Here is a 23,812-nt window from a genome sequence, read left to right on the forward strand (position 1 = left end):
GACTCTCACATTGACAATAATCCCCTTTAAAGTTTCTGTTCCATTTCTCCCAATTTTTGCAGTTTTTGTAACATCAGCCCTCAAGGGAAGGAGGCGGGGGGGAGGAAGAGGGAAAAACCCTCTGGCAACCCTTGGGGTTTCTCATCCCCGCAGGGGGTTCCCACTTCTCCCACGTCTGCCTGGTTCCAGCTGTTTTGCTTTCTCCTTAATTTGATGGCTCACTGGGGAGCAGACACGGGGTGTAAGGAGCAGTTCAGCAGCAAATTCCTTTCCGAGGAGCTCTTGTCACACCCGCTTGCCTCTCTGCACCAATTAAGATGAATCAGCCACAAGCCGCCCACCTACAAGCGAGCGATGGCCCTGTCATTAAGCAGATGAAGGAGACACACGTGATGGGCACCCACCAGGTCCCCTCACCACCCCAGGAAGCCGTGGTGGGCAAGGGAACAGTGCTGCCCACCCTAAAACCAGCCCTGATAGCCCTAAAAAGCAGGAGGCAGCTCCAGGGAAGGGGAGCCCGATGCACGGCCTTCAGCAGCGAGGATGGATAAGGTTGGTCGAGCAAAAAGAGGTTGACTCATCCCCAGGAGAAAGCACCACGTGGGAAGGTTTCTGATGAGCAGAGGCTCAGACCGAGGGCTTCAGTTCCTGCAAAGGGTGCCAGCGTGTCAGCTTCCTGTTCCCATCTCTCTGGGATGGTGACACAGAAGCCCTCCAGGAGATACAGCAAGGCAAATTCCAACCAGGGATACAGGAAAATAAATAAATAAAAGGACAGAAAAATAAACGTTCGCCTGATTAAATACCAAAACAGATGCTCAGGAAAAATAATGGAGGAAATCTCCCTCCCTGGAGATATAAAGTTTGCCCCAAAGCAACCCAACCAAAGCTTGCCATGCTTTGAGCATGCTTTGAGGTTGGACCATTGGACCAGAGCCTTCAGAGACCCTCCCAGCCTCAGCATTTCCACAGAGAGCCTGGGAAGGACAGGAGATGCTAATGCAAGTCAGGAGGAACTTCTCACCACCTCCTGCCACCCACAGGCTTGTTTTAGGGAGCAGCTGTGGCACCAGTGCTCTCCTTCAGCCATCACACAGCGTGGGACAGCCCAAGCCTGCAGGCAGGGAGACTCCAGCCACCAAGAGGATTTTTGAGCGCTGTTATGAAACAAGAGCAGCCCTGAGCCCATCCCAGGATCAGCACGAGCAGCCAGCCTTGTTCCTGATAAATTTGCCTTGAGGTCTCCTCCCAGCCAAGATGAACAGCAGGCTTCTGTGAAAAGCCCATTAGCAGCCCAAAAAGTTACAGGGGAAGGCACCACTTCTGGTTTTGCCTGAAACCAGATCTTCCATTTCTGCATTTTTTCCCCCACTTTTTTTTTCTTAAAAGTGATTGCAATGAAAAATGCTCAAGTTCAGAGCATTTATTTATTTATTTATTTATTTACTTTGAGCTACCAGATATCTTAGTCACGAAAGCCTACAGTAAAGTCACCTCGTTGGAGAAATTAAGCTGAAAGCAACCCAAAAAGGGCCAAGAGAGACGAAGCAGGGTTCAGCTGAGCATGCAAGCATTGCTCTGAGTCCCCAAATAACCCCAACCTGGTGCCTGGAAGAGAAGGGAAGGGTCCTGCTCTTATAGGCACAAGTGATGGGGTCAGAGTTCCTGCTCCTCTGGGTCCTGAGCAGGAGAAAATCCCTGACAGATGGGGAACTAGGACAGATTGCTGCATTATGTGATATCATCAGTAAAAACCCAGCTTCTCCAACCTGTGTATTGCTTGGGTATGGCTAGAAGCCAGGAGGACACTCCCCAGACTTACCAGCTTCTCCCCTCAAAGCTCTCCCAGCTGTATTGCATTACTCAAAACAGTAAGAAGTGAAACAAAACCCATCCAACCTCAGTTTGCTTCATTGTCTTTCCGATTTTTGTTTCACTGAGCTTTTTGACAGAACTGGTTACGCCATAGATGTAGAGTGAATGACATAAGTTAACATCCTCTAGGGAAAAACATAGCAACTTCATTAAGCTCCTACAGAGTAGTCAGTAATTATTTAGCTGATACGGACAGCTCTTCACAGCCCTGATTTCCAGAGCATGGCCAAGGAGCCTTCAGTGTGACACTGAGCCATGTTGGTGCTCATCAGCTGCTGCAGTGCAAGAGGCAAGCACAGGGCTTGCAGCTGGATTTCCCTGATGTCTTGATGGGTTTTGCTCCAAGCACAGACTTCTGGAGAGAAGCAAGATGAATGGAGGCATTTTCCACTGCTTCCTCAGCAGCTATTCAGATTGCTGCAGTGGCTCTTACAACTCCGTCCCCTCACATGGTTCCTGAGTGATTTTTTCCTCTAAAAGTTACTTAAAAAAAAAAATGGAAAAGCCTGCTGGGCCCATGGAAACACCCACTTATATCTTGCTCCTTTTTCTGCAACTGGAAATGAGCATTTTCCCCTCTACGGGCTTGCTAGATGGGACCTTTCCACCACAGTTAGTGGTGATTAATAACTTCGACAATTTTTAAAGCCAGAAAGCATTTGTAACAGAGTGGGCAGGAAAATACCTCTATGCAGTGGATCCAGGAACAAGGAACACTGGGTCCCTTGTGTTCACAGGTACAAATCTAACATAGGGGTCACAGCACATTTGGCAGCTCCTGTCCAGTTGGCAACTGGGTTAGCTTGGTCAGAAAAAGTAAGTAAATCCCCTCTCACTTCTGCCATCAGATTGTTTCAGATCCCTGTTTTAAGATTCACTTGTCTCTTCAAACCCTAGATAAGCACTTGCGGCTTGGAGAGGGAGTCCTGGTGATCAGGATTTCTTAAGCTGCCACATCTCAGCCACGTGGTAGAGCATTGCACATGCCCTCCTACTGCAGATGTGAGATAAAAACATTGTTTGCCCTCCTGCATTTCTCCTTGTACTTGTCCCATCTCAGCTAACATGCAGCAGCAAGCATAGGGGCTCCGTTTCACATATGGGCCCTTAGGAACCAACACAAATTGTTTTGGAGATGTGCAGGTAGGCTTTTTGCTTGAAGGCAAAGCACTTCATATCAAGCCTAGTCCCTGCAGACAACTGAGCATTCACACACCCATTCCAGAGACCAAATTCCAGCTTGGACTCTGTGCATCAGCTCTCAGTGGAACTATGTCTTGGATAAGCTGCAAGAAAGCCTCTGGCCTCCAGTATCCCAATATTCAGACAGATCACTTCCAGTTTTAATGACTCCCAACTGAAACAATTTAAAACCAGAATAAGTGGCAGAAAGTGAACACACAGGATGCTCTGACTGCTTTGGACTACAGCAACCTGAACATCAGCCCTGAGATGCAATAAGTTTTTGCTGCCATTGCAACATCCTACACCTGATATTTACTGGCACTTAGGTTAATTGTTGCCAGGTACATGCAAATCTCACTTTTTTCCCCCCCCTTCCTCAGAAAAGCAGCCAACTGAGCAATCAGCAGCATTTTATGGAGCTGGTCCCTGCCTTCTCCGTGTCCAGGGGAAGGAAGCAGCATCCTTCCCTCTCAAGGATCAAACTCCTCCTAAAGCAACACAAAGCATCTCTCTTTTGATTATGTCAGTGCAATTGCACAATTCTCTCACATCCTGAGGGCAAAATGCCACAAGAACACCCTCAGATTTTTCCTTTTCCTCCCACTGTATCCCCTGACCCAAGCCCAGGTCTCATCCTGCAGCTGCCTGTTTCAGTGCTGTCATTGCCTCATATTTCCCCATCAGGCTAATTCAGAGTAGCTAAAAGCATAGCACATCTCCATTACAGCAAGGAGATGGGATTAGACTCTGTAATCTCATTTATTGGCACTGTTAAGGCTCTCAAATCTTCTTCCCATACTCTCAAGGAGGAGAAAAGAAGAGATCCAGTGCACTTGGCAGCTCTGGAGAGGAATTAAAAGTTCACAGCAAAGTTACTGCACTCAGAACGAGCGTCACAAGTCAGTTGTTTTAAACATCTGGTTTCTACTTTTTATACAAAAAAACAATATGAAATACATAGATCAAACTTCCTTTAGGCAAGCACCCCACATCTGCAACAACTGCTGCAGCATGTAAAAAAGAAAGATATTAAACAGCACCAAATGAGCATGAGGTAACAGGAAAGGCGCTTTCTCAGAATTCAAAGTCCTCATCAGCCATGTCGATCGCCCAGGCAAACTTCTCCCTTTGTGTCTTGTTGTAGATCTTCTCAATGGGCACACCAAACTTCTTACACCTACGGAGAGCACAAGGCACTGAGGGGACATCCCAGGGGCTGCACAACCCATCCCACCTGGCTCCCACCATGGTAGTCCTCCCTCATCATCTGTGATAATTCCTTAGCTCCCCTAATTACCCTTACACAGTTGATAAAGATGTACAAAGTGACTCTTTCTTGCCCTGAACCCTGCAAATAGTTATTTGCAGAAACGGAGGCCACAGCTTCGGACTTTGCTCCAACATCTCCAGAGTTTGGACAGGTCTCTCTGGCCAGCTAGAGACAAGGTTTATTCCTTTACCAAAAAGGCTCGGACACGTTTTTTCCCCAACAAGCAGATTTTCTGCACATCTCTCTATAGGAGCACACCCAAGACTTACCAGGCTATGCTAATCCTGGGGTCCAGGTAATTCAGCTTGGACGTGCCCAGAGCTATCTGCTTGTTCTCCTCCTTGTCTGTGGCCTGGACATTCAGCTTGGCCAGCTGCTCTTTTAGACGCTCCAACAGCTTCTTTTTCTTCCGTATATTGCTGAGGGCAAAGGAAGAGCAACACAGCAAGTTAAAAGGGAAAAAAAAAGAAGCAGCAGAGGCAAAACACAGCAGTTCTCCTGGCTTGATGCTGCCTGGGAGCATGATATGAAGCTAACGAGCTTCAGCTTGGAGCAGTGTCTAAATTCACTCTAAGTCCTGAGCCTGGAAATAGCTCCAGAATGGCAAAGCAGAAGATGCTATGTAGTACTAACCTATCAGGTGAGAGTACTTGAGGGGAAAAAAAAATAAAAATCACATCTTAACTATTAGCACTAAAGTTGTACAAGTACAAAAGCCTGCAGCCAGCAGAGACCACCTCCTCAGATCCAGACTCTGTGAGCAGTGACCATTTCAGGCAGTCTGCTCTGCACATTAGCAGCACAAGCCAAAAGCAGGACAAGAAACCCCACAGTACAAAAAAAAAAAAAAAAAAAAAAAGCTTTATTTCCCTTTCTCCAGCTGCCCTCTGTCACTGGGCAGGAAGTCACATTAGGGCTCTGGGAAGGGGAGAGATACATGACAAATCCTCCACCCAGAAGTCTCACAAGAAAACTTGCATTAGGGCCAGCTTCAACCCCAAGTCAGGCATCCTTTACGCCATGACGTTTGTAGGACAACCCAGCAGCTTGGGCTGAAATCCAAGTATTTGGAGATATGAGCACAGAAACACCCCCTCAAGGAACTCTTTGTCCTGCTATTGCAGACAACCACAAGACCTCCATCCATCCACTCGACTCCCATAGGACAGGAGGCACCCAGTACCCAATTCAGTTCCCATGAGCTACATGTAGGGTGTTTGACTACACCGTTCCCACCCACAGGTCCCAGCCAGACCCCTCTGCAAACAGGAATTGTAAGGAAGAGTCACTCACGCCTCTGCTTTGGCATCTTTTGTCTCTTCAAACTCATCTTCAGCTTTTTTCAGCTCTTTTTCGGCTTCCTCCAGCTGTTGCTTCTTGGCATCAATCTGTGAAGGCAAACACAGAGTGAGCCCATGCTCCTGTCCTCCCCAGGGATTTCAGCTGCCTCTCCCTTACCATACCAAAATTGCTCCTCAACTTCTCATCAGCCCTGATCCAAACCCAACAACTGAGACTCATGTAGATGTAGAGCTCACGGACACAGTTTAACAGTGAACTTGACAGTGCTAGGTTAAGGGTTGGACTTTCTTATCTTAGAGGCTTTTTCCAACGTGAATGTTTGGAAAAACTCACAGCTTTTTCATGTTGTGCACGTCTGAGATTGACTGGCTCATAACAATATTAGACCCTACTGCAAAGTCCCAAGCCCAGTGGTAGAGCATGAACAAAAGATTTGATGACAATTAAAAGTCAGTTTGTGGAATTTCCATAGGAGACCCATTAAATTTCAGCTGGTTCTCCTACAAACAGTTATAGGAGAACTCATTTCCATAGTCCTGAGCTGTGGCATCACTAACAGCATCCAGCTTGGTTTGAAGACACTAAGCAGTGAAAAGAATTCAGTGCCACATGGGCTTCAACCAGTATTTGACCTTACTCCACCCCTGGGTTGTGGATGCACCCACACCACTTCTGGTACATTTCCTAGATGCCACACTTGATCAGGGCAATCTCTTTAGGCATCAGGTTATTCACCCCCCTCCCTTTTCACATCCAAGAAAGAGATTGGTGAGGTGGGAGCAGGGTGAAGGCCCCCAGTTTGGTCTTCCTCACCTTACTCTGGAGGTTTTGCATTGACTTCTCAAAGGTTTTTGGCGTGGACCTCTGATGGTTGCACAGGATGGCCACAGCTCGGTTAGCTCGGTTGTAGGAGAGCAGCTTTCCTGCAACGCTGTCTTCAGCTGGAAATAAAGTGCAGGATCGTTATTTGTCTCCTCTCTGGGAGTTGGAGAAGACAGAGAGCAGACCAGAACAACAGCAAGATGTTTGCCTTTCCCATCCTTTCTCAGGAGAGAGCATTGCTGGCTGTAGAAACTGGTAAAGGACACCTGGGAAGCACCAAATTTGAAAGTGCATCTCATCACTAGAAGGCAGGACAGAAATAACACAATAAACAATACAAAGAAGGGGAAAAATCTAATCCTGTCTTGGCTGTCAGACTACCATTGAGCAGGTAATTTGATTTCATCACTCGGCATAGCTCCTAACCTGTTGCATGCACCCATAAGCTACGCACCACCCTACAACGTGGTGCATGACCAGCCAAGGAGGAGCAGGTAGTTATGGGGACAATGAGGCAATGGGTGGACATCTGAGCCCACTGCCCCCATATGGCAGCTGGGTGCAACACAAACTCTTAAAAACTCACGGTTAGTGAGGGCCTTGAGCTGCTCCTGCAATGTGATGGAAGCGTTGTAGGTCCTGAACACTTTGGCAGTCAAGCCATTCATCAGATTTTGGAGGTGTTTGTTCAAGATGACCGTCTGGAGGAAGGAGGAGAGGACAAAGTGAAGAAAAAAAGGAGGAGAAGCAGCAGAAGCCAGGACAATAAATCACTTCTCAGACCATCATATTTTGCCTAAACAAACCCAGTAGGCATTTAGAAAAAGTCTCAAAAAAAAAACACACATCCTCTGTAACTTGCAGATCTACCTATTGGGTCAGGCCTTCAACTATTGAAGATTAGGACAACCACTAAAATTCACAAAGAACTTCCCTCAAATTGAACAATTTCTGCCTATTTATGTCCAAGGGGACATATCTCACATCCAGTATCACATCTCACACATACCACATCTGATATCTTTCTTCTACAGAGCACACAGGGCTGCAGTCAGAGCAGAAACTGAAGATGCTAAAATGACTCATTTGGGGTTTGGAGAAAGCCTTCCTTAGAAGCAAGATGGACAAGTGGGTTTGTGGGCATGTGGCAGAAGGGGGGGACACAGGGAGAAGCAGCCCATGTTTGATGCTGAAGAGGAGGTAGAAATTTTTCTAAGAGGGTTGCTGGGAGGAGAAGGCTGCAGCACATCTCTCCAGCATCCCTATGCTCCAGCAGTCTCTACCCCTTTTTTGCTGAGCCCCAGCAAGGCATGGAAATGTCAAACAGCTGAGATTTGACACCTCCAGCAATGTCCTGGGCAACATGCACGTGGGCAGGTCTTCCCAGGCTAAAAAAAGCCCAAGCAGATAAGTTCCAGGAGGGAAGCAGCAGAAAAACACCTCCTTAGCGGGGATATGGGTTAGTCGTGGGCGCAGGCAGACAGACAAGCCTGCATTTGGGAAAGGAGAGATGTTGCCAATGCTAAAAGAAGTTGGGATGTTGCGACTTTTTTCCTGTCAAGGGGGTTCAAGAGCAGAGAGGTGACAACTTACAGTGAGCCTATCAAAGAGGTCATCTCCTGGGTCCTTGTTCTTCATGAAAAGTTGAAGGTTTTTGAACACCTAGAGAGAAGGAAGGGATGGTCCTGGTCAGAGACAGAGCATACTGCTCCCAGACACCTCCCTCATCTCCATCTGCCTCCTCATCCCCTCATCCAGATACACTGATCTGTATTCACGGAGCATGCATCCTACCACAGCACCAACCTGCTCAACTTCAAGGACTTCCACTGAGACCTCAAACACTGGTGCCACAGACTGTTCTCCCCATCCCTGCTATCCCTGGCACTCCACTTTTCCCCACAAACAGCATTAACTTCATCTCACAGGCAAAACGAAAAGGAATGGGGACACTTTCAAGCTTTAATTCCCACTCAGTCACCTGAGGATGCTCCCTCCAGCAGGAGGCAGGACTTCTCTCACAGCTCATGGGCTAAAACATCCTTGAAACACCTACCCCAAAGCTTCTACCCTCTTCTCCAGGCTAGGGTCAACACGTGTGTGTCCTCATCCCACAACACCCTTGCATCTCCTGCACGTGCTGTCACAGTGGGGTTGAAACACACGTTTCAGATGTGGATTTGGGACCACCACCAAGTGAACCAAAGCCCCCTTGCACCACACTGGCCACGACACCCATCTCTGCCACGCTCACCGGCTTCTCCACCGACACTTTGTTGTAGTAGCGGATGGAGTCTTTCCCCAGGAAGTCAAACTCCACCACGTGCTCCTGCCCGTCCAGCTTGGGGTGCAGCTTGATGTGCTCCACACGCAGGGAGCAGCAGCCAACTGTGTCTGCAGTCTCCCCTTCCTCTTTCTCATTGCCAGCTCGCAGGGCCAGCTGGAAGGAGCCACAGGAGACCGTGAGTCACCTCCAACCCACCACAACTCCCCTTTCTAAAGTGGGCATGGACATCAGGAAGGAAGAAACTAAATAATTTTAAAAAACCCTCACCCTGGGGGGCCAGGGTAAGGCCACAGGTACCTTATCAATGAAGTAGAGGGCCACTGCTCTTTGCCGTTTCTTCATCTCCTTGGACTTCCAGTCGGCCTGGTACTGAGCACGGATTTTGTGGACAACGTCCTTTAGCTTCCTGGCTACCTCATACTTCTGCCAGTCCTTTTCCCCCTGGAAAAAGAGACCAAGGTATTTCCACTCAGTGCCCTGTCTTATTTCCATCTCCACCAGCCAGCCCCTGTTTTTGAAAACACAACCTCCAGGGTCTAAGTATCACTCAAAACCCAGTGCTTTCTCAAAAAAATAAATCCAGGAAATGAAAAATTAAAGCAGAAACAGCTCAGCTGGGGTTTCTGTGCCCTCTGCTGGCTGCACTGGGTTCAGGATCCTCACAAAATCGGAGCTGCTCATAGTCTGCATGAGCCTTCCACCAGCTTGCGGACAGCACAGGGTAAACTAGGAGCCAACTGGTCCAGCACTGCACAGCCACGGCCACTGATACTCACACACCACCAGAGTGGACTGGCATGATGTGCTTACTTGGCTTGTGGTTTCCTCATTTTTTATTTAGCTTTGAGGACTGGAAATAGCTTTAAGTCACCTTTCTCTCCCCGCTGTGTTCACTCCCTCCCTCCCACAGGGCTGCAGATGGTGATCCCACCTCCTCCTGTCCTCCCGTTTGCTGGCACAAATGGACCAGACCCCATAGGATCTCATACCCTGTGGATCCCCTCTGCCCCTGCCCAGCTTTCAACAGCCTTCCCAGGATGAAAACGAGCAGCATGGCACTGGGACAGTTCTGCCAGCAATCCATCCCTAAAAACAGGCTCAATGCTTAAAGATTTTATCCTTCCCGCCCCCCAACCACAACCAAGGGCATCCCAATTAATCTAGTTTAATTAATCTAGTTTACCTCCTTTTTCTTGGAAAGGAAAGTACATTTTTGTTGATTTGCCACATTTTTTTTCCCCTAAGCCTTTCCACCTCGCAAAAGGCCAGTGGCCCGCAAGGCAACAAGCCCTGCACAAAAAGCAGCACCTCACTGACCTTCAGCTTGGAGCTGGGGTTCAGCATGATGTACTTCAGGGAGTTCTGGATGTTTTCGGTCCACGAGGCCAGCCAGGTGACCGTGTTGTCAAAGCGCACCTCTTTCCATTTGTGGCCCGCAGGAGGTTCGGGGATCTTGGAGTCCCTGGGGACAAAGCAAAAACACAGCCCTCATACCAAAGAGGCCACAAAAGGAGAAGAAACGGGTCAGCATCTCAACTATTTCTTCACAGCAAGCAAAGGATGGTCAAGAAGCTGCAGCACTCCTTACTGAAAGCACACAGCCTGCCCCAAATTGCTCGATTACATGATCAGTCTGTACCCTTTGGATGTTGAGGACAAGAGGAGAACTTGTTGGGCTGGTGGGGACTGATTTGAAGCAAGGCCACAAGGTCTTCCTGCAGGTGAATTAAGGCCAACCCAACCAACATCATTTATAGCAAATACACTCTTAAGTGATTGCTACTCTTCCTTCCCCAGTGAGGATGATCCCAATGCTTCCAGACAGAAAAAAAGACCTGTGAAGTGAGGAAAAATTACACTTTTTTTTTGAGAAGCATAGCAGAAACAATACCCAGCTGTCCCAGCTTCAAAGAGACAATAGGAGCACTGCTGGGTGTGCAGCTGATATCCTGCTAAAGGTGCTAGCACCAACAAGAGACAGGACTGCTGACCAGCTTCCCCAGCCACATACAGACTAGGTCAGACCTGACTGCAAAGCAGAGGTCTGGAGGTCCCAGGAGGTTATAGGACAGCTCCAGATGCAGCAGAGAGCAAAATCCTGTGGCAGCTCCACGTAGAGGAGATGTGCTGTTTATCCCAGCCCCAAAAGCAGCCCCACAACCTCAGCTCTTCTCCTGGCAACTCACTTGCTGCAGTTGATTATCACATCCTCTGGCATGATCCTCTTCTTGAGCATGCCCATTTTGGGGTGGTCACCGCGGCCACGGAAAAGCCCCGGAGGCTCAGTTTTAAAGTTGCCTATCTTCTCCCGGTGCCCATCGAGGATGCAGTACCCGTACTCTTCCTGGATCTTGTCTGCTGCCTCCTTCAGTTTCTGAAACGAGCACCACGCCACCATCACCCTACAAGACACAGCTGAAACCCCATAATTTGTGCTTGCCCACCATCCTCTCCCTGGAGAGATCAAGGCAGGAAAGACAGAGCTCGAAGGACTGGAGAAAGTCGAGCACAACACACAGATCACCTCCACCTGCTTTGCAAACCCTCATAACAACGCTGTCACAGCATGAGATACTGATGAAACAAAGCTTGGGTTTCATTAGTGCCATATAGCAAGGGTACACCACCTCCAGGACAGGGTAGGACCCCAAACTATGGCCTGAGGATGACTGGGACTTCTCAAAGCCAGGAGGCACGCACCACCTGCAGAAAAGCTCAATGAAGAAGGGTGTGATGGCCCTGGAGAGATGGAACCAGTCAAATACCTAAGAGGTCCCAGGTGAGGACATAACCCACCAAAAAAAAAAAAAAAAAAAAAGAGCCCAGCAGGAGATAGGACACCTCAAGCTGGTCCCCAAGCATATCAGCCAGCCCCAGATATCATGGGAAACAGTCCTCACCTGCTTCTCCTCTTTGGGGAGCGCTTTCCGTGCCTCATTTTTGTCTACAAAGTACTTGTGGATCTCCCTGAAGTCACACTTGTCCAGGTGCTTGATTATCTTCTGTTCCTGAGGGGTCATCTCCTGAGGGAGAGATGACAGGGACTAGGCAAAGACAGTTTGGGTAAATACAGTTGGCAAAAACATCTCTGCACAGTGCTGCTGGCTACGTCTCACCCCAGAGAAAAGGAAATACAGAGCTGCACACCAGTTCTTCAGAAAAAAATCATAGGGAAACAGCCACATCAGCAACACCCACCCAAGGGCAGATAAAGCTGCCCCAACAGGAGGCCAGGCTGCTCTGGACACCTGAGCTGGGAAGCAAAATACAACCAGCTTTGGGGTGGAGCAGCCTCAAACCTCTGCTGCAGGAACAAATGGTCCCAAAGGGGACTGCACGCAGACGTCAGGGTCTGAAAAAGGGGCACTGAAGGGTGAGGTAAGCACTAGGAGGGGTCTTGCTTGTGCAGGGGGACTGAGCCATGGTGCTGTAGGTTCTTGACATTAATCTTTCAGAGGAAGGCACACCCTAAACAGCTTGCAAAGACCCCATGCCTACTCTGTTAGATAGCATCACTTAAACTCAAAAGGAGCTCAAGTGCCAACAAGAAGCGCTCAAGGATTGCTGTAGACAGCAAGCCCTGGTCCAAACCCATAGGGAGCACAGAAATAAAGAGCTAAACCCCAAAAAAACATCCCTTTCCTCCCATGTTATGCCTGCAGATAACAGTTTTAACGCTGGGGGGTTTAATGCAGAGGATGGGCAGCAAGGAAGCCCCCCTGCAGGGAAGGTACCTTCCTCCAGTCGTTAAAAAAGTTGTTCTGGAAGATCTCCTTGGTGGTGTACTCGTGATCAAGCATTTTGGCATAGAAGGTAGCAATCTCCTCCGTGGCCAGGCTCAGCTTCAGGGGTTTGCCTGGGAAGAGAGAGGAGCATGAGCAGCAGTTTTGGGGACAGTCCCACACTGCAGCCCCAGGAGGTCACCTGGTCAGTCCCCAATGCTCAGCACGGTGCCAAAAAGGGACACAGGCTGAGAATGGACATTGGCACCCCCATACACCAAGCAGCCTTGCTTGTGGATCAATCCCCAGAGCTCTCAGCACAGCAGGACACTGCCACGACTAATTTGCAATCACATTTCATCATTTTGTTCTCTGTAAGAGCCCAGTTTACACCGAGGTCACTGAGCCATGAGGCTTTCAGCAGCTGTCCTGCAACATTAAGTCCCAAATTCTTGGCTTAACGAGGCAACACAAAGGTTTGTTTTCCAGCCGTGATCACTTCCAGGACCACGCTGAACAGCCAGGATCCCTCTCATAGCTTCATCTCAAATTATCTTCTATGCAGATTGAGCAATCATGAGAAGCTCAAAGAAAACATGCATGAAACAAATACAGGTGCAAGATTCACTGGATGACCACAGGAGGGTTTTGGATCATTTTTTGGAGGTGGCAAAGCCACCACCAACCTCTCCCAAGCTCCCTGGCTGTAGCAACAAAACCTAAAGAAGCCAGGGAACATTCTGGTTCTTCCTGGGAAGCACACTCTTTAAAAGTAGCTTTTCTAGGCAAGCCACAGGAAAAAAAAATGCCCTTCAGAGCTCCAGGGATGGTTCGATCCTGCCTACACCAGGTGCTGATTTTGGTGTTTTGACCTCCACCTGCACTGCAGAGCATGGTGAGTCACAGCCTCACAGCAGCCTACGTGCAGCAGCTCCCTTCCTACTCAGGGCTGCTGCCTGGGCACAAAAACACGGGTTTTCATCCAGGAACGGTGAAACCTTACAGTAACCGAGCCAACTGCTCTCCAGATGCCAAGCCAAAGCCACCAGCCTGGATGCACACAACACGGATGGATCTGCAACAGAGCAGAAACCACAGAGGAGGTCCAAACCCTACACGAACTACATGTATACGACAAGATTTCTCCTTACTGAGCCAAAAAAAACAGAAGTCTCCAACAGCCCCATCGATATCCCAGCAGTGCCCTCTGCTGACAGTGTTGCCGCACACCTCATTTTGCCAAATTGGCCTCTTTTCCCCCCCTATACTCAAAAAATAAAAATAGGAAGCCCCAGGGAAAGCTTGAGGAGGACCAAGAAGGGACTGTGGTCCCTTCCTCTCTCCAGCATCCCTTGGATGATTCCCATCATGGTCCTTCTTGCCTCCTTTCCCCACTCCAGAGGGAACAGTTCAGGGCTGGAGACAAAAGTGTGGAAGAAAAGAGCCCAAAAGCCACAGTGAGAAACCCAGGAAGGCCAGCAGAAGCCTGGATCCATCCCTCCAACCTCTCAGCCCCTCATTGATGCACTGGGTTGCAGTAAGATGAAATGTGGTGGCTCTGGGGACAACACAGGGAGCCGTGACCAGGAGCTCAGAGCAGCCTGGCCAGATCCTGCAGTGTCCTGGAGGACGAGTGACATGTCACTGAGACCATGGGACAGAGAAGCTGCAGCTCTCATCAAAAGCAAAAACGCTTTTGCCCCCCTCAGTGTGCAGAGAAATAGAGCATGAGCTGACTTCAAGCTCAAACCCAGAAAGTATGTTAATCAGGAAAAAAAATGCTATGCATAGGCTGGGAGGGAAAAAAAAAATATATATATATTCAGAAAATGTACACAAGGTCTTCAAGAGATGGCATCAAGATGCATCGCTTCCCCTCAAGAAGCTCAGGGACCATGACTGCACACCCCACACCAGAAAAAGCTGTGAGCAGAGAAGCAAGCCTCAGACACGACTGAGGATATTGCAATATTTTCAGCATTTAATAATTCATGCCCAGCATTATGCCCCTCTTTATATAAGAGGAGATAATCATCTCCTTGGCTGTGCAGAGGAGAACAACACTCCTCCCAAGGTGGGCTTACCATCGTAATAAAACTGCACGTCATCAGGCAGCGGCTCGTAGAGGGGGGCAAAATAGGGTCCTCGGTGCTCCAGCTGCGTCCACTTCACCCCATCGGCTGTCTTCTCCTCTTCCCACCTGGGACAGAAGCACACAGACCCATGAGAGGCACACAGACCCATGAGAGCATCTCTGCTTCAGGGTTTGAGACCTTCTCCTGAGCATTGCTGCAAAATTCAAGTGAAATTCCATCACTCCTGATGCTGCCTCAGTTTCCCCACTCTTTCAGACACGGAAAATAATGACCTAAACGAGGGAAAAGCATCCTGAGGAGGGAAGGGATGTGCTCAGTGGGACGTGGAGGGACTCAGGGGGAGAGCAAAGGGATGGAGCCATCAGGCAAACGCATGGGACAACCACCAAAATTCCACCCTTGGACCACAAAGGCTGCTCAGGTTGTATTAAAGAGGCTGCAAGGGTTAACACGCACCCCAGCCCTCACTGCCTCCTTTAATAGGCACCAAAAAAAAAAAAAAAAAAAAAAAAAAAGGGCTCATGGGCATCCACCACCCTGTCCTGCAATCTTAATGCAAATCAGACCTTAAAACACCTCCCTCCATCCCCCCCCCAGAGCAAGGAGGATTTTAAAGGCACCATAAACCTCGGCTGCAAAATAAGGACTTAAAAAATAAAGAAAAAGAGATCGAGACACCCACCCTGAAGAGGATTTTTTTTTTTTTTTAAATGAACACTTTAAACCTGAAATTAAAAGAGAGAACTAAGGTGTGTGGCAGGGGAAGAAGCCTGCCCGAGGAGCATTTGGGGACAAGCAGAGGATCCGCACCCCAGGGCTCAGCACCAGCTGGGTGGGCAGCAGCAGGACCCAGCCCGTTAACCCCAGCATCTCCAGGAAAATTAGGATTGCAGGAGAAACAGCAAGATTTTACCCCCAGGGGAAAAAAGTAACTAAAAGCATGTTTCTCATTCAGCAGTGCCCCGGAAGTATTTCAGAGCTGTCTCCTCCCCGCAGGAGGAGATTGCATCAAAAGCCGGATAGATTGCATCAAGTAGGGCATTACACTAGGAAAAAATATATTAAAAAAGATATTTAGGAAAATATAAGTATATATTATAAAATGCAACAGGCTGCAGAAAACGTAGCTGGGAGCACCTCTGAAAAGCAGGCATCTACAAGGGTGATTTGTGATTTAAGGAGCACTGGTAAGGTCTCCGTCTCTCTTCCCCAAATTCATGCAATCCTCCACCCCGGGACCACCTGCACTTACCTGCTGCAGCCCCCTGAGCCTGCACGGAGGCCTGTGGGGATCATCCGGGGGCGAGGGACCCCCCGACCCAGCAGCGAGGTGGTGAGACGCCAGTACATGCCACCCTGTGCCCCCGAAGCTGGTCACCCCCCAGCATCCCACCCCAGCACCCCGCTACCTGCCAGGGCAGGGTGGCATTGCCCGAAGCATCACCAGGAAAAGCCACCAGCACCAAAAGGTCCAGGTTGTGGCTCTCCCCACGCGTCAGGGCTGTGTAGCCTTATGGGAAGTGTAGTCCTGAGTGTGTTTCGGGGCAAATCTGCTGCAAATTAAGTTTACCTAGCAGCACTGCTTAAAAAAAAGCAAAATACAACAACAAAAAGTCCTCTATTTTCAAAGCACCCCATGCCTCAAAAAAGCTGTCCCAAAGGTCCAGGATGTGGATGCTGCCCATAAGCATCCCAATCTGGGATAACTGGGATAATGCCCAGCAGCCCTCTTCTGCCCAGGCTCTGAGGTTTGTGAGGGTCTGCAACGCATCCAGCCCCACTAAATGCTCCTTCCCTGCCTCAGGTATTGGGGTGCTTGGGGACAGAATGACACCAAGTGGCTAAAGCCACTGCTCTCCACCTTGAAAAAATTAGAGCAGATGTTGTCCCTCTATCAGCCCCATCCATGTGCTCTTTTCTGATGCTCTCCTAAGCAAAAATCTTGACTAGAACATCCAAAAAACACCGCAAAGAGAAAAAACCTGCAGCCCCGTTATGACCTCCTCAACATGGCTCCCTCTGATATGGAAGTGGATTTGTGGGTTTTCTCCTTCCACCAGCCATGAGCACATCCCTTGCCTGGCTGGACACCAGCCAAGCCAGTTGTGGAGAAATATATAATCTTATAACAGCATACCTCATAAAAATACCATATGAATACTATTTTGTAGTTGGGACCTCCCATCCTCTCTCACCCTGTTCCCTCCTGCCAAGTTCAGCTCCTTAGCTAAGTTCAGGGCTTAGGAAAATATAGCCAAGCAGTTAATAAAGATAGTAAAACGGGATTTTTACAGTTTTACTCTCAGAAATAAGATGAAAAACCCCAGTTACATTCAAGTTAAACCTGCCCAGAGGCCAAACACATGCAAGACATTTACCATTTCCACTTCTTTTCTGCCTCTTCTTTCTTTTCTTTCTCTTTCTCCTCCTTTTTAGCCTTTTTGTTGTTTTTCTCCTCTCCTTCCTCCTTTGATTTTCTTTTCCGGGTTTTCTCTGGGATCTCCTCGTTTTCGCTCTTCTCTTTACTTTTCTTCCCCTTCTCCTTTTTCTCTTTTGGCTTTTTCTCCTTGTTTTTCTGCTTTTTCCCTTTCTCTGGCCCATCTCCCTTCCCCATCTCATCTTCTTCCTGTCCCCATCTCTCATCCCCTTGCTCATCCACCTCCTCCTTTACTCCTTTCCCATCTTCACTTTCCTTTCCCACCACATCCCTCCCCTCCATCCCTCCTGGTCCATCTCCCCCTCCTAATTCCTCATTTGCCCTCTCCAGCTCTTGCTCCTCTTCCAGCATTTTTTCCTTCTTTATTTTCTTCTTCCCCATTTTCTCCTCCCCCTCTATTTTCACCTTCTTGCGTTTCTCTGCTTTCCTCTTCTCCTGCTTTTCCTTCTCATTACCCCTTTCCTGGACACAACTGCTGCTCCCTTGCTTGGCTCTGCCCTGCCCCGCTCCCCAGTTTCCATCCCCATCAGCACCATCCTCATCCTCGATGCCTTCCATCACACCCCCAAGATCTTCCTCAAACTCATCCTTCTTGCTCCCTCCCTTTTTCAGCAACCCCTTCTCCCTCTGCTTCCTTTGCTCTTGCTTCTTCTCTTTTTTCCTCTTTGGGTCTTGGGAATCCCCTTTCTGCTGTGGGACAGAGGAGTCCAGCTCCTTCTCCATCCCCACCCTCATAGCAGTGACCCCCAGAGACAACCCCGAACCCCCAGGCTCTCCAGAGAGGGATGCAGCCATGCCAGAAACACCACCACTTGATTTCAGGACCTGTAGGAAGCAATAAGAAGTGAAAAATTGTTGATATTTGGAAAGGAGGGCAATTATCCTGAAGTCCAGGCACACAGAAGAGATGCTAAGGGACGCATCCCATTGAAGATTGGGTCTTGGCAGCCAGCTGTACCCCCTAGGCTTCCTACCCCAACTCCGTCCTTGGTCTCTGAGAGCTGCTGTCCCACTGCAGGTCCCTTTCTCCAGGATTTGGGCTGTGACCTGTAACAAATGCAGACAATTCTCATCACAGAACGACCAAGGTTGGAGGCACCTCTGGTCCAGTCCCCTGATGAAACAGGGCCACCCAGAGCTCAGGACCACATGGACCAAGAGGCTGAAAAGCAGCCCCAGTGTAAACAAGACATAAAAACTATTAAAGAGTGTCCTAAGAAAGGCTATGAAGTTGGTCAAGGGCCTAGAGGGGAAGACATATGAGGAGTTGCTGAGGTGCCCTTGGTTTGTTGAACCCAGAGCAGAGCAGGCCGAGGGGAGGCCTCATGGCGGCCTGCAGCTCCCTCATGAGGGGAGCGGAGGGGCAGGTGCTGAGCTCTGCTGTCTGGGGACAGCGACAGGAGTTGGACTCGATGGTCCACGTGGGGCTGTGTCCTTTGAACAGAGAGGCCCCGGCCTCTCACACCTCCCTGCAGAGCCACAAGGACATGGGGGAGCTCCCCCGGAGCCTCCTCCTCTCCAGGCCGAGCAGCCCGAGCTCTCGGGGTCTCTCCTTATGGCAGGGGGGCTCCAGGCCCTGCTGTCCCTTGAGGCCCCAAGGAAACATCTCCAGGGGCATTCCTGCCCAGAGAACAGGACAAGCTTGCAGGGTTTGGTGACTAAGAGCAGGACGTGGAGGTGGCATCAGGCTGAGCGTCATAGACATGGATGAAGAGGCAATCTTTGGATGAGATATGTCTCCCAGGACTGTGTGGATTTGGGGACAGGCACCCTCAATCCCCTCAGAAGTAGGGGACCTGAGATTCAGTATGCTGGGGAAGGATGAAGCCCCTTTATCACAAAAAGCTATAGGACCAGAAACATCCAGATCTGTAGCCACCACTGGCAGCAACATGGGTGGGGAAAGCATGAATGTTTCCCCAGTCAAAGAGGTTGGGTGAATCCTGGGGAGCCCTGTGGCATGTGCCAATGCCACAAAGCACCAACCTTCCCCTATAAAATCACTTTACCCCAACATTTCTCCAAGCTGGGCAGGGAGTTGGGAACCTCATCTTCCAGTTGCTTGCATTACAGAAAAAGAAAGCCAAAGATGAACTAGACAGTAGCAAGAGCAACCTAAACCATACCCGGTGGTGGATACACCTCTGCAGGGTCAAGGTGATGGTGTTCCCTCGCCCACAGGGAAACTTGAGGCTGTCTCTGCTGGGTCACAGCCACTTCCCAACCATACAAAGCACCCACCAGTCTGTCAAGCATCACAACCTGAGCTTGTGATCAGCTCAGAGCCAAGTTAGGGCCAGTTTTCAAGAACCACCAGTGTTCCAATGCCATCAGGGATGAAGCTTGGAAGCAAGGTTTCTCCCCCAAAGGAGAGTGGTGATGGCTCTCCCACATGTCCAGGTAAAAAAAAAAAAAACAGACAAGGTTTCAGATAGGAAAAGGGAGAGTTTATCCTATGCCTTTCAAGAAGAATGATGCTTAATTACTGGGCTGTAGGACTTGAGAGCAACACATGGCTCCAGAGAACCTTCAAATTTGCTCAGGATGGAGGAGCAGATTCCCCCCAAAAAAAAACCAGCAGTTCAGGGACCAGCATTGAGAGCCCATTCTGCACCAAGCAGGAACATCCCTGCCCATTCAGAGCAAGCCCTGATTGCTAATATCAATAGTTCATCATCACATCGAGCCATCAGATGTGGCCCTAATTTTCAGACCCCTCCACAGAGTCATCAGTCCCAGCTCTTCACCAGAAGCTCTCCATGGCTCTCAAGCCCTATTAAACTTCTAAACAGCCCCTGTGTGTCCCACCAAGCTCCTCCACAGGCGAGCATCAGTCTCAAGTCAAGTTGAGAGTATGGCTTTGCGGTGAAACAAATCCCTAGGGAAGAGCCCATTTTCCCACAGCCCAAGCCCCAAAGCAGCTTTGAGGAAATAACGCCAGGGAGACGGCTGAGACCGGATGCTTTTTTGGAGCAAGCATTGCACAATTTCCACTAAACTCATTAGTGCAAATAGCTTGGCAAAACATCCTCCAATCTCATTAGGAACCAGCAGATTTGTGACTCAGAAGGCAAAGTCCTGCAGCCTTTTCGGACCGGCTCCCTCCCCAAAAGGTCTTATTAGAGGCTTCTTGCTGGACATGAAAGCCCCTGCCTCCACGAGGTGGAGAGGATTATCCTGCTAAAGGCCAGTGTAATGAATTCAGGCTTCTATCTCTGCCCAGATCTAGCACAGGGCGAGGGAGAGAAACACCCTTTTCCCAAGCTTTGCGAGGCTGGTTGTCCCCCCTAGCACTTCCCCACCGCCTACCTCTGCATTTATGTAGGTATGTGCGGCCAAGCCATCGCACCTTGCTGACTCGAGCATCCTTCTGTGCTTGGAGAGGTTGGATCAGGCCAGGAGCCTTCCTCACCCACCCAAAGGCCAGGATAAAGGCTCAAATCCCACTTGTGATGTTTCCTGACAAGCTTCTGGGGCCACCAAAGACACTAAGACATGGCCAAGCGACATAAAGGCATCAAAAGCAGGGTGGTCTCAATGATAAATGAGGGGCTGCACAACCCCACAGCAAGGAAAAGGATAATTTTCCAGTTCTTTAGGCAGTAAAAGCCATCAAGAAAGTGCCTTGACTTACCTGGAAGAGCCCTCCAGATCTGCTGATGACCCTTGGTGAAGGCTGGATTCAGTCTTCTCCTGAAAGAAGTTCATGGCATTGATGCAGAAGTTTAAAAAAAAAAAAAAAAAAAAAAAAAAAAAAAAAAAAAGCAGAGCTGGCATGGGTACCCCAACAGCAGCATCAACCCCAAGCAATCACTGAGCCAGGCCATTGTCCCTGCATCCCAACAGCATCACCCTCCCCTTCTTCGGCCACTTCTGCCAGAAACCAGGAGCCCAAAACAGCAGGCCTATACTAGCCTGACTTCCCCAACCATAGAGGAAGCTTCAAGGTTTTATGGGGTTCAAAAACCCGTACCTTATTTCGTCAACACTAAAAAGTTTTCGTGGCTTTGCTCTACAAAATACATCACCCCCCTCAACCACCTGCTCATTAGATGTGCTGCTGTTATTGGGGACACTGGGCCAGGATGCCAGAAGGACAGGAGGGCTCCAAAAAGATGCTTCTAATCACAGCTCATGTGCAGCCAGGCCAGTTTATTCCACAGGAGATTAAAACATGGCCACTGGAGCAGATGGCAAGAGGGAAAGAAGCAGGGGGCAAAGCCATCGGTGGGAAATACGACAAGAAACAGTAGGGAAGGAAGAAGGAAAAAGAGCAAGAATTAGGGAAAATCTGGGACAGGATCTGGAAGAAAATGAGCTCAGATGGGACTTGAACAGAGACCCCAAAAGCTTCCAACCAACATGCAAGGCTACAGCCAAGCATGCAGTGCCCTGAAACCCATCCCAAGCATTGAGGCTCTCGTTAACAAATTCTGACTCCCCGAGTTTCTCTTTCCAAGGCTTTCAAGGGAGGCCAAAACCACACAGGGATTTTTTTTTCTTGAAAGCTGCTCATGAGAAGCAGCTGGGTTAACTCATTAAGTGGAATAAAAACCTGAGTTAATTACAGGTTGGCTGTGGCAATGTGCACTTTCGTTCCCTGGGAATATTCCTGCTCTCGGGTTCACAATCCTTCAGCTGCTGTCAGCAGCCAGGATGGGCCATGCAGGAGCCACATTCTTCCTGCACGCAAATGCCACCAGGAATGGTGGCACTACCAGGGCACCAGCCATGATGCCCTCTGGGGGTTTCACGGCTGCAGTTCTCTCCCGATGCAATCAGAGCTGACCACTGACATTTCCAAAAGCATTTACAAGAAGGATGGGGTGGACAGTCACCTCTCCTAGGAGGAAAAGCTGAAAGCTGGGGATGTTCAGCCTGGAGAAGAGATGGCTCTAGGGAGACTTCCCTGAGACCCTTCAATACTTAAAGGGGTCTCAAAAAGGATGGAGAAGGACTCTTTACTCTTGTAGATGATGATAGGACAAGGGAGAATGATCTTTAATTAAAGAGGATAGATTTAGACTAGGCATTAGGTGGAAATTCTTCGCTGGGAGGGTGGTGAGGCACTGGAACAGGTTGCCCAGAGAGGCTGTGGATGGAGAAGCTGTGGATGCACCATCCCCGGAGCTGTTCAAGGCCAGGCTGGACGAGGCCTTGGCCAATGTGATCTGGTGGATGACATCCCTGCTCATGGCAGGGGGTTGGAGTTACATGATCCTTCAAGTCCCTTCCAACCCAAGCCAGCTCACGCTCTTGGTCCAGCACCAAATACGTTGGATTCAACCCCAACGCCACCCACATCCACTAGCAGGACACCCAAGCTTCAGTCAGTTTGCTCTTTAATTTAATTCCAGATGCCCAAAGGTTCCCTCTTATGGGCTCACACCAAGCTGTAGGACACCATCCCCAAGCTCCCTTGAGAGACAACCATGCAAGGACTCCTAAATCCCCCGGCACTGAGACCACCACCTACCAACCCAGATGCAGCTGCCTCCTTCGCTCGGATCCCATCCCACTGGCTTGAGCCTTCACCTTCCACAGCCTCATGCTTTAGGGAGCTTCCCAACCAAAAAAATAAAAAAAAAAAAAAGGAGAGAAAAGGCAAGATTTTCCCATCAGTAAAAACCCTTTTAATAGGGAGAACCCCAAAATGAGGTGGGCAAAGCCCCACAGTTCCCATCTCCTCCCTGCAGCCACCTCCAGCCCTTCCACCCCGTTGAGGAGTTACCTGCTGATGATGTTCTCCTGCAGTGGTTTCTCCTTGGCTTTTGCAGATTTCTTTTTCTCTTTCAGCACAGGGGGCTGCGTGCCAGAAGAAGGGAAGAGAAGAGTTTGTGCAATGGGTTTGATGCCCACAAAACACCAAAGAAGGCACAAGGATCATCTCCAGAGCCCGAATTGTAAGAGGGCTGATGGTACCTGCACCACACATGGAGTTTCTTCTGGTTTCTTCTTCACAGCCTTCCCCTGGGGTGCCTTCAGCACCTCCTGCCCTGTCTCTTCCTCATTCTTCCACTTCCTGGGGACAACAGCGAGTTCGTCCCACCAAGGCCAACCAGGCAAAACCTCTTAAACCCCCCTTGGTGGCAAAAATAAGCTACACTACATAACCTATATGCCCAGAAGCACCAAAAAAAAACATAGCAAAATCTCTCCCAAAAGGAGATTTGTAGGGTTTCCCCCCCCCACTGATTATTTTAGGGGTATGCTGCGCAATAGGGCCACCTGCAGCACCATAAAGCCAGGGGGGTCCCCAACCTTCCTACCCCTGTGGTGCCCACCGGTTGCTGCTGTCCTTCGCCCCGTGGGCCCTGGAAACCCCCATGGCTTTGTCACCCACCGGCTCTGCAGGAGGGGACGTGGGGTCACAGCGGTGGTCCTGAGGTTGGGCACTGCAACGAGATGGAGACAGAAACCCCACAGCCCAACCCTAAAATTTGGAGCAACACACGGAAGCGAGCTCAGCTTCTGCAAGGACCTAAGAGGAGCATCGAGTGCTAAGTGTTGAGCTCAGCTCCTAAAATGCTGTTAAAGAAGTAAAAATAAGGTTGCCCTAAAATAAAAGGGATCCCCAAACGTCAGAATTCACAGACCCACATGGGTAGATGGGGGCTGTGTGCTGGGGTAGATTACACCCTCAGAGCAGCCTGGGTGGGTTGTACATTACCCCAGGCACTCACTACACCCTGAAAACGAGCATAATGAAAAAAAAATAATGGATTACAACAAATAAGCAATAGTAAAAACTATGAATTTGACTCCCCCCAAAGCACGCAGCTAGGCCACCATCACCCAGCAGTCCTCTCCCCTCCT

At 49.4% G+C, this 23,812-nt stretch overlaps 1 protein-coding gene across 1 annotated transcript; it reads right to left on the reverse strand.

Annotated features, from left to right (window-relative positions):
• Window positions 1–4,097: 4,097 nt before the first annotated feature.
• TOP1MT (DNA topoisomerase I mitochondrial) lies at window positions 4,098–14,640 on the reverse strand. The gene is made up of 13 exons (XM_084281334.1): window positions 14,548–14,640; window positions 12,476–12,597; window positions 11,642–11,764; window positions 10,928–11,115; window positions 10,059–10,203; window positions 9,039–9,182; window positions 8,709–8,894; window positions 8,048–8,116; window positions 7,041–7,155; window positions 6,446–6,573; window positions 5,624–5,718; window positions 4,600–4,749; window positions 4,098–4,237 (listed from the first exon to the last, which is right to left on the reverse strand). Exons 2-13 carry the CDS (start codon window positions 12,539–12,541, stop codon window positions 4,135–4,137), a joined length of 1,512 nt encoding a protein of 503 aa, XP_084137460.1. The 5' UTR covers window positions 12,542–12,597; window positions 14,548–14,640; the 3' UTR covers window positions 4,098–4,134.
• Window positions 14,641–23,812: the final 9,172 nt, after the last annotated feature.

The sequence above is a fragment of the Netta rufina genome (genome assembly GCF_964035555.1).
Source record: "Netta rufina genome assembly, chromosome: 2".
Lineage (NCBI taxonomy): Eukaryota > Metazoa > Chordata > Aves > Anseriformes > Anatidae > Netta > Netta rufina.